This window comes from Nasonia vitripennis, chromosome 2, assembly GCF_009193385.2.
Source record: "Nasonia vitripennis strain AsymCx chromosome 2, Nvit_psr_1.1, whole genome shotgun sequence".
NCBI lineage: Eukaryota > Metazoa > Arthropoda > Insecta > Hymenoptera > Pteromalidae > Nasonia > Nasonia vitripennis.
In genome coordinates, this window is record NC_045758.1 from 32,841,867 (window position 1) to 32,855,757 (window position 13,891).

The following is a 13,891-nucleotide window of genomic DNA, read 5'->3' on the forward strand; positions in this document are numbered from 1 at the left end:
TCGAGATGTGAATCTATGTAAAAATATTATAATTTAAATAATGCATGTACTTATTTACTTACAGTGCATCTTAGATTGTTCTATATAGGATCATCTTGTTAGCGTTAAATTTATTTTTCATTGCAGTAATCAAAGTGCAAAATTAAAATTTTCATTTACATTCTCGATTATTACAAATAAAAAAAGGATTTGTTGCTCATGTAACAAGTTTTAAGACAGTTTTAACAGCTACTCTTAATTGTGTATCGAAAATGTGCAAGTATTCATTGATGAGAAATAAAATAATGATATAATTAAACTTGATTAAGTTACGCATCTTAATTAGTACTTACCATTGGTTTTAGAATAATTTGAAGAAATTTAACTTATCAATTGTAATTTATATTTTGTTCTACATGTTATTGACGGTATCATTTTGCTATTTATTTTTATTTTTACAACGAAGCAATCATAAAATTGAAAAATACAAATTTCTACACTCTATAAGTTTAAATGTATACTCAAAAAACTATCAAAACTCTACCTCTCTTAAAAAAAAGTTATCGCCAACCAGAAACTTTTATCTATCAATCGATGTCGAGCTTTTTAAAGCTGCCCTCGATGCCAAAGAGATCAGAGGCGTTCTTGGCCTTACCAGGTCGCAGTGACTCGTCAATTCGCATGGTTGCCTCCTCTTCGACAAAGTAGTCACGGTTTTCGTCAATGCTCTTGCTGACTCTGCTGAAGAGATCGTAAATCGAACCACCTTTGCCACCAGCCTCGTCTGGCAATATTTCAACGGGAAAGTGTTTACCGATGCTGTCCAGCGTTGGGTGCAAGTACAACTGGAAAGTGCGTATAAAATTTTGTCGTTCTTTTTATATTACAATATAATAAAATGTTGCAATTCTAGTCAAGAGGTTTGATGCGTCTGATTGGACTCCACTGGAATCCATACCTACTCGAATCATCAGCATCGCATAGTGTTTTCAATAATCGATAAAGATACTAACCATATCCATGAACTCCTTCTTCATGAAAGGCTTCATAAGACCCAAGATGAAGTCAATGACAGAAGTAGTGTTCATAAAGTGTAAGGACTTGATTCTTAAGGGTACAGCTTCCTGAAGATAGAAGAGATACTTTTTGACGCCGACCGGTGGAATTCGTAGAACGTGAGACATTTGTACCCCTACAATGTCACAGACGAGCACGTGTCCCTTCATCGTACCGTTTTCGATCAGCCACAAGTCCAGTAGCATATTGAATAACTTCAAACCATCGTAGTATATGAAACGCTCCACTTCAAAGTTCACCAATCGTGCATAGAACACCCGGTATCCTTCAGGTGTCGGCTGGTCCAAGGGGACAACATGTCTAGAGGTGTACGGGTATGACTAAAGTTTTCTTTTGTGTAAAAATTAAAAAATTTTCTTTTTTTCCATTATCTTACAACGTTTCCATTGTGTATTTGATGTCACGACATCCAATGGGATCTCTGTTGTGAAAGATTTCCGGAACGTGAGTTCGGGACGCGTAGTAGTTCTCCATGCAGGTTTTCGTTGGCTCCAACCGATAGTAGCAGCTGTGCAGAAAAATAATGAGATCGCTGTCAGAGATGTTTTTTGGGTAGTGCGGTTGCTTTTTGATCCAATCTCTCAAGTGTTGTAGGTCCTCTTCTTTCAGCTCTGGATTTTTTTTAAACTCCTCCTCTACTGACACCCTCTTTATCTTGTTCATTTCTATTATATCTTGATTCTACGAAAAAGATAAAATAGTCATCATATTTAAAAAGTAATTTCGGATACAAGTGAATTTTATTGTAGAAAAGTGTGAAATATTGCGAAAGTAAAAAATTGAGAATATGTGCGTGAGTGTATCAACGTGAAAAAAAATGTTCGAGATCGGCTCGACCTCCATGCTGACAGGATAAAATTAAGAAAATTACCGATCTCTTTAAAATGTGGCAGTTTTAGTATTGCTCAATCACTGCTCCACTTGCACAGTAGTCCACGTTATCTCTCAATATTTGTCAAGTTTTGTCAATATTTGTCAATATACAATTGCGAATCTAACGCAGAAAATTGATATATTCACAGAATAATTATAACCGTTGATTGGCAATATACTCTCATAAAGAAATGCTACCGTTTATCACATATCTAATTAAATTTCCTTTTTGACTTTATGATATCAATAGAATATTAATTAAAAAGAAACCGTATATCAATCAATCTACTATCAAATATATTTACATGCGCGCATATTAATTAATGCTACATTGATTCGACTCAGAGAGTGAAAAGAGATTAATTAATACAAACAAACAAATAAAGCTTCAATCAATATTTCTCTGATAATTAAAAATTTTAAAATATACATCTGTCGGATCGTAAAATAAAATTTCGTTTTTCGAATAAAACTCAAAACTGTAAAAGTAAATAGAAAATTACTCACCGTAAAAAGTACGAAAGTCGCACCTCGCCTGTGCGCCACAAGTGCTCGACAAACACTAATGTCTCTCAACGCCAGTTCTTATTTTCATAAAACTGCAACCATCATCCATCTGCAGATATGTACCAGCAAGAAAAAGTGAAATATACGTGCAGCATCGCGACGAGAAAACTGCTCGACTCTCGCGGGGTAGGTAGGAATTATCAATTACACGTGCGTGAGCTAAAGAAACACATATATCGCACGCTGTTGCCAAACTGCCCGTACGAATTTCAAATTGAAAATTCTGAAAACTGTATATGTGTATATGCATATACTCTATAATACGATGACCCTTTTAAACAATAATAATACAAAGGCTTTTTTTAAATTGAAAAAATTCAAATTTATGAATGTATGGGTATATAAAAGAAACGCAAAAAATTGCTATGTAAATACGATCAAAAAATTAGCATCTGAACACTCATTATCCGACGTTACTAAGCGCAAAATAGTTTAGGATAAAAGTCTCTTATGAGGATCACTAGGAGAGCGTGACGTAAATAACATGCTACTTACACTCCATTTGCCGCTGTAGCACAAAAAATCGAGTCGTCTATACGTGCTCGCGATGATAATGAACAATTTGCAATTACAGACTGCCACACATCGTCTATACTTTGACTGGCGAAAAACATACTTTGATATAGAGATAATTATTTAAATGGGTGAACGAGTGTAGACAGCGGCTAATACTGAGAGCGTGTTTTACTTGAGAAATGACAAGAATTAAGCCAAGTGGCAGTTACAAAATTGAGATTTTCTATTTATTATTGTTTCAAAGATTTACAATACTTTTTTACGACTAATATTATAAAAACTGCACTTACAGCAATAGAAAAACTATACAATATTATTACGTGAAAAACAAATTTAACTGGTATTGACGGACACCGATGTAAAAGTACACGTTAAATTTTCAATCTTAAGTATATATTATCACATTTGGAATGAGACTATAAGAAAATAAAGCAAGCATAATAGTGGTCATTGCGATTCAAGGCAGCCCTTACGTGCTTATCTAAAACAAATTTGGACAAAAATAATCAATAAAGAGCATCGCGATGTTAAATACATAAAAGATCAATGCTTACATCAATCAATGTCGAGCTTCTTGAAGCTACCGTCGATACCAAAGAGGTCATTGGTCGACTTGCGGGGACGTAATGCCAAGTTGAGCCGCATCTCCGACTCCTCGGCTAAGAGGTACTGACGGTGGTCCTCCAAATTTTTGATCACTTTATAATTCATTTCAATGATCGGGCCAGCTCTTCCACCCGATTCGTTCGGAAAAATCTCGATGGACATGTGCTTCTTCAAACTGTCCAAAGTAGAATGCACGTGGATCTGCAAATTAGTATCCCTAATATTACCCCATCAGACGAAATTCTCGTCAACAATATCCATATCGAGGAGTACTGACCTTGTCTAGGAGCTCCTTCTTCATGAACGGCTTCATGAGTCCTAGAATGAAATCCACAACAGGCGTAGTGTTCATGAAGTGCACAGCTTTGAGTCTGACCGGATTAGCCTCCTGTACGTAGTACAGGAACTTCTTGACCATAATAGGTGAGATCCGAAGAGCGTGTGACATCGTCACACCGGCCAGATCGAGGTTTAACGATAAACCTTTCATCGTGCCGTGTTGAACCATCCACAAGTCTAGTATCATCATAAGCAAGCAAATCCCATCGTTGAAGAAAAATTGTTCCACATCGCAATTGATGAATTTTGCGTAAAGCACGCAGTAGCCTTCGGGAGTTTTCTTTGGAAGAGGAATAATACACCTACGATTTTACATACAGTATTTATATTGCAAGAAGATTGCAAAAAAAAAAAATGTTCTCTTTTGCAACCAGTCTCGCCAAGATTGATATACGTCCACGTCTTTAGTGTATCGTTAATCTGCAATCATCGGCTACAGATAAAGTCACAATAGAGTGTAAACCGTTAGTGATACTGAAGATAGAGATATTTACATAGCTCCCATGGTCGATCGAAGTTCCTTAGAGCCCAGAGGATCTCTGTTACTGAAGAACTCGGTCACGAGTGTCCTGCAGGTGTAGAAATTCTCGATGGCCACTTTCGTCGGCTCGAGCTTGTAGTAATTATTGTGGAGGAAGTAAATGAGATCTTCGTCGGGGATATTCCGAGGATAATGCGGCTGCTTCGAACTCCAGTCCCTTAGATGCTGCAGATCGACTTCCTTCAGTTCTGGATTTCTCTTGAATTCATCCTGGACCGAAGGCCTTTTCACGGTGTTCATGCCGGCTTCTGTTCTCTCTTATCCTAAGACGGATAAATTGACAAAAGTATGATCTTGAAGTAATACGTGCAGTGGCTCGACAACGAGCGGAAAATAAAATTAAAAAGAAAAAAAAACACACCGCCGCGGTCACAAATTATTAATTTTATCGTATGAAAACAAAAATCCCGAATAAACCAGCAGCGCAATAGATCAGTGCACGAGTCTGAGAGATAATGTTATAAAACTAAAATTCCGAGAACCCGGAAAAACTGACCTGGGTGAAGATGAAAAAAACCGGCGGTTAGTCGAGTGCGCACTCTGGAAGTGCTCGCTAAATACTGCTCTCGTCGAGCGGTGCTCATTTCATTAAAAGCCATTCGAAGGCAAAAAATTGCAAGCATCATGTACCCACAAAAGCGAGCGACAAAAGTGTACAGGACAACTTGTGCGCTGCGGGATGGACTGCATAACACACAGCTCTATAACGCGCGCAGGAATAATTATTAAGCGCATATCAGAGCTATCTCACGGATATTATTCAAAAGCGGATTTTTCATTGACTCGAAGATATGACGTTCGAGTATTTTTATTTGCGCTTTCTGCGAGGAGAGCTTGTCGCGTGGGAGGTTTGTTCTATTGACATAATGCAGGCTGTATGTGTGTAATTATTATAAATACGATATTGGGATGAGGTATTGGATTGTGGATTCGTGTATGAAAAAAAATGCGATTAATAGGTGACAGCTGGCTGGCGACTGTTACGACTTAGTTTATTAGCTGGTCGGGTCGGTGTTGAGGTAATCAATTTTTGAATAATCAAGCGTTTTTTATAATGTTTTCAGTTGCGCGATGCAGCGACTGTACGTAAGACACTTTTATAGTTGAAGTATAAGGTTTGCTAAAATCCATTCTATGCCATACTTTTATTGCAGGATATGAGATCTTTTTTATTCCTTTTTAAATTTTACGTTCTAAAACTGATACAAAAATTATACAACATTAACAGTATGAGAATCTCGACTGAATACAATGGATTTCTATTCATTTTTGATAATGCCCATTATTCATGTAAAATTGGACGCTCCCATGTACCTATAGAAGCAAAATAAAGTCAGCACATCGCAAGCATACAGAATACCAAGTGTAAAAATAAATGACCAAATTAGATACCTCGTATCAGTCGATGTCGAGCTTCTCAAAGCTACTTTGAAATTCAGCAACCTTTTTGGCGGCCTTGCCTTTGCCAGGGCGTAGCGACTCGTTTACTCGCATCTCCCTCTCCTCGGCCAAGAAGTACTCGCGGTGGTCCTCGAGATTTTTCAAGACTTTTCCGTAAAGTTCGTCGATCGGTCCAGCATTACCCCCCGCCTCGTTTGGTAGAATCTCGATGGGCATGTGCTTCTTCAGACTCTCCACCGAGTGGTGAAGATGGAACTGTCGAATCGGACAATAGTTATATATTCGTGAATAATCGTACAAGAATATAATAATCCATACTGACCATATCCATAAGCTCCTTCTTTATGAAAGGCTTCATAAGTGTCAGCATGAAATCCATAACCGAGGAGGTATTCAAATAATGCAGAGCCTTGAGTCTGATCGGAGCAGCTTCCTGCAGATAGTGGAGGGACTTCTTCACACCACTGAGTGGAGTCCGCAGTGCATGCGACATCTTCACACCTTGAATATCACATATCATGACTTGGCCTTTCATCGTCCCTTGCTGCAAGACCCACAATTCGGCTATCATATTCATGAGACGCATATTATCGTAGTACGAAAATCGGTCCACATCGTAGTTTATCAGTCGCGTGTACAACACGCCGTAGCCCTCGGGTGTCCTCTGCTCGAGAGGTAATATGCACCTGTGCGTAAACATGTTTTTTTTTTTTTAATTTTTCAATTCTTCTACCTCGATGATTCAGCAAAGAAGCTATACCGATCGGTGCGTAAGCGATATCGCAGGAAACGTAACCCGCCGCCGATTACGCGCAGCCGATCGTACTTACAACGCAAATAAAAGATAATACGTGAAACAGAAATCTTACACAGTACCCATAGCCGTTCGGAGCTCCTTGCAGCCAACGGGATCTCTGTTGCTGAAAAACTCCGGGGTGTGGGTCCTGCAGGTGAGGAAATTCTCGATGGTCACTTTCGCCTGCTCGAGCTCGTAGTCACTGACGTGGAGAAAATAGACGAAATCCTCGTCGGGAAAATTGCGCGGGTAATGCGGCTGCTTGGTATACCAGTCTCGCAGATGCTGCAGATCGACTTCCTTCAGTTCGGGATTCCTCTGGAGTTCCTCCTGAACCGAGGGCCTCTTCACGGTGTTCATGTCGGCTTTTGTTCTTCTTTACGGCTGCGTAACAAAAGCGACAAGCGGTTTTTAGTTCTAAATCCTTGGCAAGGAACATTTTCAATGTTTTCCATCGAAAAAGTAGACGATCCACATAATAGCCGTTGATGCTCGGACTTGGTCTAAAAATACATTACGCGAAGTTGCTCGACTGGCTTATTGGTATTACGGAGCAGCTGTACGCCTTGCATACAGAAAAGAGAAGTGGGGAGTGGTCTGCCTTGCTTTGAGTGTCACTTCTCGAGATCGCGCATCCTTGAAGTTGCTCGCAGCCCCAATATTTCCACAGGAAGCCGAATTAAGCGATGTATTTTGGAATTTTTATCGTAGCATTTTTTTTTTTTTTTTATCGCAAGCCTGATGCGACGATTTCCCCCGGGTTATGCTCGCGATATTCCTGGCGGTCTATTACGTACTATATTCTGCATAATGCGTCTAATACTTGTTAAGATTCAGCTCTGTCATCCCATTGCAATGCGTTTATTGCGTTAGCGAAAATTTAATCTAAAGCCGTCACCGGCGCAGATATAGCTCTTAATCTCGAAAAATCTTAAACTATATTATAAAAAGAAAGTCTGCGTAAAAACTCACCGCTCGGTAGGTCGTAATGCGCGTGCGCTCTGCGGAGGTGCTCGCGTTAATTACTAATAATGCTCACGTCGGCCGTAACGCTGTTTTCATTGGGGGAAAAGTGCGAGTTGAAGATCGTGTACCGACAAAAATGAGTGACAAAAGTGTAGGCATAGAGGCCAAAAGTCGCACTGGACATACTGCGCATATTTTAGACAGACAGCACACAAAGCGCGCAGAGAGACAGAGAGGATAGAAGAGATTGATAGTTCAGCGCCAGCGCTATCTCACGGATATAATACACAAGCGGATTTATCATTGAGTCGAAGATGACGTTTGAGTATTTTTCTTTGCGCTTTGATGAGATTAGATGAGAGCTGCGAGCTTAGATATCGGATTGTCTATACCGGCTTGTCATATATAACTTGCGTTACAAGGGCATAATACATTTTTGAATAGCCAAGCGCTTTTTGTTCTTGTATAGCTGCGTGCGCGCGGCGCAAATGTATATATATATATAAGATGCGAGTTTTATCGTTGAAGCGCGTGCGTGTACAACCATAAATGTGAATAGAATTATAAATTGCGATCGTTGGATAAGATTTTTTATTTGCGTATTTCTTACAGAAAGCAATGACATTCTGAAGGATCTTTAGTTTATTTGAAAGTCATTCTTGTAAAGTTTGTTGCTCTTCCGCAGCACCTATAACGAATTAACGAATTGCAAGTCATCAGTTTATCGTAATTCCGTACGAAAAATATAATAGCTAGAAACAGAAAATATTTATCTACCGCGCAGAGATCAATCGATGTCGAGCTTCTTAAAACTGCCCTCGATGCCAAAGAGGTCGTTGACGGACTTGGCTTTACCAGGGCGTAGCGACTCGTCGACTCGCGTCTCCTTCTCCTCGGCCAGAAAGTACTGGCGATGATCCTCGAGGTTTTTCAAGACTTTCTCGTAGAGTTCGGAGGTCGCTCCGGCCTTGCCGCCTGCCTCGTTCGGCAGAATCTCGGTGGGCATGTGCTTCTTCATGCTTTCCACCGAGGGGTGAAGATGGAGCTGTCCAAGTCCGCCCAAAAACAATGATACAATTATATAAAATCGAATGGTCATCGATGATCCATACAACAACCAACCATATCCATCAACTCCTTCTTCATGAAGGGCTTCATAAGTCCCAGAATGAAATCCATGACCGAGCTGGTGTTCAGATAGTGCAGAGCCTTGAGTCTGATCGGAGCGGCTTCCTGGAGATAGTAGAGGAACTTCTTCACGCCGATCGGAGGGATGCGCAGAACGTGGGACATCGTCACGCCTTGGATGTCGCATATCAGGATGTGGCCCTTCATCGTTCCGTGTTGCAGGACCCACAGATCGGCTATCATGTTGAAGAGGCGCATAGTGTCGTAATAGAAGAATCGCTCCACCTCGAAGTTTATCAGCCGCGTGTAAAGCACCCCGTAGCCCTCGGGTGTCCTCTGCTCCAGTGGCAGCATGCACCTGTCGGATTTGTCGTTTACGAAATTTTTCAAACTCGTCTAGCTCGCGATTACGCGCCGAAGAAAGTACAGTATTGTGGCTGCATAATCGTCAAGAAAAAGCGAAATCTTACACGGTGCCCATAGCAGTTCGGAGCTCCTTGCAGCCGATGGGATCTCTGTTGCTGAAAAACTCGGGGACGTGTGTTCTGCAGGTCAGAAAATTCTCGATCGTAGCTTTCGTCGGCTCCATCCTGTAATAATTGCTGTGGAGAAAGAGGACGATGTCTTCGTCGCTGATCGCGTTGGGGTAGTGGGGCTGCTTTTTTATCCAATCCCGGAGATGCTGCATGTCGTCCTCGGTGAGTTCGGGATTCCTCTTGAACTCTTCTTCAACGGTAGGCCTCTTCAAGGTCTCCATCGCTTGCGATATGCGTCAGTGATTCTGCGATTAGAAATTCTGATCGGTTCGCGATTATGCGGGAGTATAATTGTATAATTGCGTACACGTTAGTGAGAGATTCAGAGATCTTTGATGATCTTTGATGATTGATTGAGATAAAAATAAAATGTAATGAACCACGCTTTTTGCGTAACGTCAATTTCAATTTTATTTTCAAGTAAAAAAGCACAAAACTACACCGAAGCCGAAGAAAAATCGTGGAAAAACTCACCCGCAGCGAAGAAGAGAGGAGGAATAAGAAAAGGCGCTTTTTGCAGTGCGCGCGCTGGAAGTGCTCGCTAAATACTGCTCTCGCCGGCGGTACTTACTTCGATAAAAGCCATTCGGGAAAAAATGCAACCATCACGCGCCCACGGATGCGAGGAACAACACGAGTGCACTTATACACGCGCTGAGTTACCGCACGAAACCGCAAGCAAGCCGCCGCCGCCGCCGCCAGGGTACGAATTATCAACGTAAGCACACGGGACATCGACTACGTCCGGGTATATTTGCCTCGTGTCCTGTGACGCTCTAAATAGATTCATCGCGTGAGGATTGTTCTATTGAACTGTGATTTCGTTTTTTTCCTTCTATTTTCAGCCAGTGGAAGGTTTGCGCAGATTATACGTTATTTGTTTTTTGATAAATTGATTTGATTTATTTTATTTCGAAAGACTGAAATTATAACTAACTTGCTGCATTTTTATACAGAAATTTATGTACAATACAAGGCACGATAGCCTGAAAAATATATGTATATAAAAAAGTTTTGTTTAATAAAGAGATGTATGTACAACATGTGTGCATTCAAAAATTTACATTTTTCATTCTCTACTATTCTTGGCCAAAAAATTATTGTAAATTTTTATTAAATCAGAATGATCTCTTGGTCTCACAATTGATAGAGCTATCCTAAAATGTTCTGTCGTGATTTGTGTAGCATTGAAATCTTCCTCCAGAGCTCTCATACCCGCTTCATTGCAAACTGCCTGGATTTCAGCACCAGAATATCCTTCAGTCAATTCCACTAAATCGTTTAAATTAACATCTTTGGAAAGAGGCATTTTACGCGTTTTAATATTGAAAATTTCCATTCTAGTGTCATCATCTGGTAGTGGAACATATATCAACCTATCAAACCGACCAGGTCTGAGTAGTGCCTGTAAAAATTTTTTACAATATCTCACATGAAAATGTCAATTACATAATAAAGGTACTGAATCTCGCACCAATAACTTACTCTATCAATCCTGTCAGGTCTGTTTGTGGCTGCAACCAATGTGACATCACCCAAAGATGTTACTCCATCAAGTTCAGTCAACAGTTGAGTTAGAACTCTGTCTTGTACACTGTTTCCTCCACTATTACTAGAATTGCTTCTTTCTACGCCTAATGCATCAATTTCATCAATAAAGATAATAGAGGGTGCTACTTGTTTTGCTTTTCTAAATAATTCTCTGACAGCTTTCTCTGATTCTCCAACCCATTTAGAAAATAATTCAGGACCCTGAAATATTTTTTTAACTATGTACTAATTTCAAAAATTAAAATTATCCACATGTCAAAGATTTTAAATATTGGAACATTACCTTTATATTGAGGAAGTTCAGTTTGCTTTCTGTAGCTAATGCTTTAGCTATCATAGTTTTAGAACAACCAGGTGGACCAAACATCAAAACTCCTTTTGGAGGTGTTATCCCTAATTTGGGGAAGATTTCGGGATGCTTTAAAGGCCATTCAAATGATTGAGTAAGTTTTAGTTTCAAATCTTTTTGGCCACCAATATCAGACCACTTTACATTAGGAACATCTACTAAAAGTTCTTTCATTGCTGATGGATTTACTACAGCTAAGGCATGATTAAAATCTTTCCTGGTTACCAAAACTTCATTAGAATCACATATGGAACTGGCACGCGATTTCCTTTTAGCATTTCTTGAAGCTTGTGAACATAGACCACGAATATCTGCTGCCACAAAACCATGTGTTTCGTAAGCAATTTGCTCAATATCTTCGTCACTAAGAGAATGTGGCATTTTTTCAATTACTTTCAGCAAAATATCTTTTCGTGTTTGTCTTGTGGGTACAGGTATTTCAAACTCTTGATCAATTCTTCCTGGTCGCCTCAGAGAAGAGTCAACAGCATCTGGTTTTGCAGTCAAGGCCAAAACCATGACATTTTTGTTACTATCTTGCAAACTATCAATGAGTGTTACTAAAGTTGTCAGAACTTGTTTTTCTGTCATAGAGCTAGTTTTCTTAGGACATAAATAATCAATATTATCAATAAATATAACTGAAGGAGCGTTTTCCAAAGCTTCATTAAACAAGTTTTTCAAAAGCAATTCCGTTTCTTTGAGATTTTTGTTGCATCCAACCAATGCATTTATGTTAACTACATGTGCTTCAATTTCTGACAATAGAGCTTCAGAAATCATAGTTTTTCCAACTCCAGAATGTCCATACAATAGTATACCTTTACTCATATCAAACTCTTCCACATTATCATATTTTCCAAGTCCACTATTCAAGGCATCTTTCAAGTCCTCGATCAAGTTCGTGTAACCACCAACACACTCTAATCTGTGTTTTCTTTGTTTCTTTGATTCACCCCTGTCTTGAGAATGTTCTGCTACTGTCCACTTTGTTGAATAAAGTGCTACAAATAGAGAAGAGGTAGGAGCTGTGCCATCCGATATACTTATCTTTGAGAACTTATCTACTAAATTTTCATTAGTCTTTGCATCCGTGATTTTATAAATGAGTTTTTTTCCATAGTATGGAATACTTATTCTATTGCCAATACTAAATATTCTTTCATGATTGTAATTTTTTATCAGAACACTTAAATCTGTTGTCAATGTTTCTATGCGGTTTTTACCAACAGGTTCTATTATGATTTCATGGGCCATACATGGAGAAGATTGAAATTTCTCAATTCTCACCAATCCTTCCAGCTTATCCAATTCAATAGCTAACAAAATATCAATCAATCCTTCATTAATTTGTATATAAAAATTTCAAAACAATTTAAATGTATTAAGAAATTACCTGATTTTGTTAACAATACAGTTGTTAAACTTTTATCATTCGTGGGCCAAGCAGATTTCACCACCAAGTTATCTTTGCTTTTGATAAGCACTGGATCTCTTATTGCAATTTCACATAATTGTAAAGCTGATTCAGACATGAAAACCATGTTGTTTGCCTCCTGTACACTCAAACGTTCTGGAAGTTCTGAAATATTTGGTTTATAAACAGCTACAAAAATGCTTTATTTTGGCTAATAGTTTTAGCAATCACCTGATTTATAAACGTCTATCGTGCTGTGTAGAGTCTTATTTTGAATGAATCCATGATTCCAGGGTTCTTTTGGTGGACAATTTTGCTCGTGTACAGTTGTATCCTTCTGTGCCAGAGTAGCCTGACATTTGTCGCATGTCACCCACGGACATAAGCTTTTTCTTGCTTTTGATGACATTCTATAAATATAAGTGAATCATAATTTATCGGTGTTCAATATTGATTCAAGATCCAATAAAACATTATCAATATTACCTGTTTGTCGCTATACTCAGTATCTTAAATTTGATTTGCGCGCAAGTGTTTGATGACCAACAAACACTGCTAATCACTGTGTTAACCTCAAAACTATACAGAGTTTACGGCACTTTACGCACGTGTTTGTTGCGTTTGTTTACAGTCACTGCGCGGATGCGCACTCCGGGCTTGGACATTTTGTAAAACTGCCTGTATTGCATATGCAATACTTTTGAATTATCAATAGAATTTCCAAATCTATTAAAATCATATGAATTTCAGTTAAATATTGGTGCAGTGTACTTAATAAAATTAAATTCATTCAAGAGTAATCGTTTGTCAACAACATTATTTAAAATTACAAGATCTTATAAAGTGTTGTTGCGATATATACACGCAAACTTAAAAAAAGAAAAAGGTTTTTAATGTGTACCGGCCCTTTTAAAATCAAATTTCCTGCCAAATAAAAATATACACACGCGCAGCTCGCTCGATAAAGCAAACGCCATCCGTTACCACCTACGCACGCACTTCTCCTCGGATAAAAAAAAAACAGACACAGGCCATACGCGCACTTTACAGATATAATCGCAACGCACAAGCTGCTGCTGCCACCGCAGCTCCATACCCCCTCCATATATCCTTTGCTAAAAAAATACTCCAAGAATGCATCGTGTCTCATGATCGGTGCGGCAGCGCGAATAAAATGCACGTCGGCTCCTCTTTAGCGTAAAAAGAAAACTGGCGGGTAAAAAGCATCGAAAAAGAGCGCTGTAGAGAC

General features: G+C 39.1%; 4 protein-coding genes across 7 annotated transcripts; all 4 read right to left on the reverse strand.

Moving 5' to 3' along the window:
- Positions 1 to 359: 359 nt before the first annotated feature.
- LOC100118942 lies at positions 360 to 7,916 on the reverse strand. The gene is made up of 11 exons (XM_032596424.1): positions 7,668 to 7,916; positions 6,769 to 7,079; positions 6,222 to 6,585; positions 5,891 to 6,154; positions 4,452 to 4,761; positions 3,896 to 4,259; positions 3,573 to 3,819; positions 2,437 to 2,513; positions 1,433 to 1,737; positions 993 to 1,356; positions 360 to 824 (listed from the first exon to the last, which is right to left on the reverse strand). Exons 5-11 carry the CDS (start codon positions 4,736 to 4,738, stop codon positions 567 to 569), a joined length of 1,902 nt encoding a protein of 633 aa, XP_032452315.1. The 5' UTR covers positions 4,739 to 4,761; positions 5,891 to 6,154; positions 6,222 to 6,585; positions 6,769 to 7,079; positions 7,668 to 7,916; the 3' UTR covers positions 360 to 566.
- Positions 5,897 to 7,055, reverse strand: LOC100118906 (alpha-tocopherol transfer protein-like). The gene is made up of 3 exons (XM_032596425.1): positions 6,769 to 7,055; positions 6,222 to 6,585; positions 5,897 to 6,154 (listed from the first exon to the last, which is right to left on the reverse strand). Exons 1-3 carry the CDS (start codon positions 7,053 to 7,055, stop codon positions 5,897 to 5,899), a joined length of 909 nt encoding a protein of 302 aa, XP_032452316.1.
- A 318-nt stretch (positions 7,917 to 8,234) lies between the features above and the next one.
- Positions 8,235 to 10,043, reverse strand: LOC100118878 (alpha-tocopherol transfer protein-like). 3 transcript variants are annotated; one of them, XM_001602701.5, is made up of 5 exons: positions 9,800 to 10,043; positions 9,260 to 9,570; positions 8,784 to 9,147; positions 8,439 to 8,706; positions 8,235 to 8,349 (listed from the first exon to the last, which is right to left on the reverse strand). In XM_001602701.5, exons 2-4 carry the CDS (start codon positions 9,544 to 9,546, stop codon positions 8,449 to 8,451), a joined length of 909 nt encoding a protein of 302 aa, XP_001602751.1. In that variant the 5' UTR covers positions 9,547 to 9,570; positions 9,800 to 10,043; the 3' UTR covers positions 8,235 to 8,349; positions 8,439 to 8,448. The 3 variants fall into 3 exon arrangements, with proteins under 3 accessions (XP_001602751.1, XP_008204858.1, XP_016838561.1); XM_008206636.4 differs by having other exon boundaries at positions 9,260 to 9,585; positions 9,800 to 10,037; XM_016983072.3 differs by having other exon boundaries at positions 9,897 to 10,009.
- Positions 10,044 to 10,205: 162 nt separating this feature from the next.
- Positions 10,206 to 13,534, reverse strand: LOC100118839 (ATPase family protein 2 homolog). 2 transcript variants are annotated; one of them, XM_031924687.2, is made up of 6 exons: positions 13,129 to 13,534; positions 12,874 to 13,052; positions 12,622 to 12,831; positions 11,160 to 12,544; positions 10,811 to 11,077; positions 10,206 to 10,730 (listed from the first exon to the last, which is right to left on the reverse strand). In XM_031924687.2, exons 2-6 carry the CDS (start codon positions 13,049 to 13,051, stop codon positions 10,395 to 10,397), a joined length of 2,376 nt encoding a protein of 791 aa, XP_031780547.1. In that variant the 5' UTR covers position 13,052; positions 13,129 to 13,534; the 3' UTR covers positions 10,206 to 10,394. The 2 variants fall into 2 exon arrangements, with proteins under 2 accessions (XP_031780547.1, XP_016838560.1); XM_016983071.2 differs by having other exon boundaries at positions 12,622 to 12,807; positions 13,129 to 13,381.
- Positions 13,535 to 13,891: the final 357 nt, after the last annotated feature.

Coding starts and splice junctions, on each gene's coding strand:
- LOC100118942 (XM_032596424.1), bottom strand. CDS start 4,738: ATGAACACCGTGAAAAGGCCTTCGGTCCAGGATGAATTCAAGAGAAAT. Junction 3,820..3,895: donor AGAAGGAGCTCCTAGACAAG/GTCAGTACTCCT, acceptor ACTAATTTGCAG/ATCCACGTGCATTCTACTTT. Junction 825..992: donor AGAAGGAGTTCATGGATATG/GTTAGTATCTTT, acceptor CGCACTTTCCAG/TTGTACTTGCACCCAACGCT.
- LOC100118906 (XM_032596425.1), bottom strand. CDS start 7,055: ATGAACACCGTGAAGAGGCCCTCGGTTCAGGAGGAACTCCAGAGGAAT. Junction 6,586..6,768: donor CGAACGGCTATGGGTACTGT/GTAAGATTTCTG, acceptor GTTTACGCACAG/GTGCATATTACCTCTCGAGC. Junction 6,155..6,221: donor AGAAGGAGCTTATGGATATG/GTCAGTATGGAT, acceptor CCGATTCGACAG/TTCCATCTTCACCACTCGGT.
- LOC100118878 (XM_001602701.5), bottom strand. CDS start 9,546: ATGGAGACCTTGAAGAGGCCTACCGTTGAAGAAGAGTTCAAGAGGAAT. Junction 9,148..9,259: donor CGAACTGCTATGGGCACCGT/GTAAGATTTCGC, acceptor CAAATCCGACAG/GTGCATGCTGCCACTGGAGC. Junction 8,707..8,783: donor AGAAGGAGTTGATGGATATG/GTTGGTTGTTGT, acceptor GGACTTGGACAG/CTCCATCTTCACCCCTCGGT.
- LOC100118839 (XM_031924687.2), bottom strand. CDS start 13,051: ATGTCATCAAAAGCAAGAAAAAGCTTATGTCCGTGGGTGACATGCGAC. Junction 12,832..12,873: donor GATAGACGTTTATAAATCAG/GTGATTGCTAAA, acceptor GCATTTTTGTAG/CTGTTTATAAACCAAATATT. Junction 11,078..11,159: donor TGAACTTCCTCAATATAAAG/GTAATGTTCCAA, acceptor AAAATATTTCAG/GGTCCTGAATTATTTTCTAA.